Here is a 749-nt window from a genome sequence, read left to right as displayed (position 1 = left end):
GCAGGGGAGGCCGCGCGGCTCCCCAGACCGCCCTCTGTCCACAGCCGATTTGCGAAGGAGATAGTGGGCCCCGAGGCTGGGGCCCTGCACCGCGGCCTAGCGGGCGCCCCCGCCCCGCTCCCGCACCCCCGGAGGGGGCCAGGCAGGTGGGTGCGGTGGGCGCCGGGCGCTCCCGCGGAGGCTCGCGGTGGCGCTGAGGTTTTAACGCACTTAGAAGGACGGCCTGCTAAGGCCGTCGGGGCCGGGGCTCCCCAGCAAGTTGGGGTGAGAAACTCCCCCATACAACTGCTGGGCAGAGCAGGCCGCGTCTCCACGGATCCCCGCGTCGCGTGCGTGGAGAGCGGCGTCTCCAAGGGCACCCGCGTGTCCGCACGCCCGCTGTCTGGGCGCCGGGGCTACTGGCCCCGCACGTCCCCCACCCCTGGCCGAACGTGCGGGCCACGGCGCGAACTCGCTGTGCGTCCCGAAGCAAGCAAGGCGCACACTGGCCCGGGCGCCCCCGGGGTCTCCCCGCCGCGTCCTCACCTCCTGGGAGCGCATCCAGGGTAGGACTCGCCACCCGCACCCCTCGCGGCGCGGGAGAGACCCCGCAGCCCGGCGGGTTTCGATCTCCAGTTAAGGAGCAGACAAAGCCGGGTCGGCTGAGCCCAGGGCGCGGCGCGGCCGGAGAGCGGTCAGAGCCCGGGATGGAGGCGCGGGCGGCGCGCGAGGGCCCGGCACTCGCGGGTGCCCGCCGCGGCCGGGGCCTA

General features: G+C 75.3%; 1 protein-coding gene across 1 annotated transcript in view; it reads right to left on the bottom strand.

The window, feature by feature from the left end:
- Positions 1–540, bottom strand: part of LOC112410485 (bcl-2-binding component 3) — a 1,659-nt gene extending 1,119 nt beyond the window's left edge. Inside the window, 2 exon segments of the mRNA XM_024761197.1 lie at positions 114–454; positions 526–540. Of these exon segments, the coding sequence (XP_024616965.1) occupies positions 114–454; positions 526–540 (356 nt within the window).
- Positions 541–749: the final 209 nt, after the last annotated feature.

Source organism: Neophocaena asiaeorientalis, unplaced genomic scaffold (assembly GCF_003031525.2).
Source record: "Neophocaena asiaeorientalis asiaeorientalis breed wild unplaced genomic scaffold, Neophocaena_asiaeorientalis_V1.1 scaffold185, whole genome shotgun sequence".
NCBI classification, from domain to species: domain Eukaryota; kingdom Metazoa; phylum Chordata; class Mammalia; order Artiodactyla; family Phocoenidae; genus Neophocaena; species Neophocaena asiaeorientalis.
The sequence above is the reverse complement of the archived record's forward strand: the minus strand, read 5'-3'. Positions and strand labels throughout refer to the sequence as shown.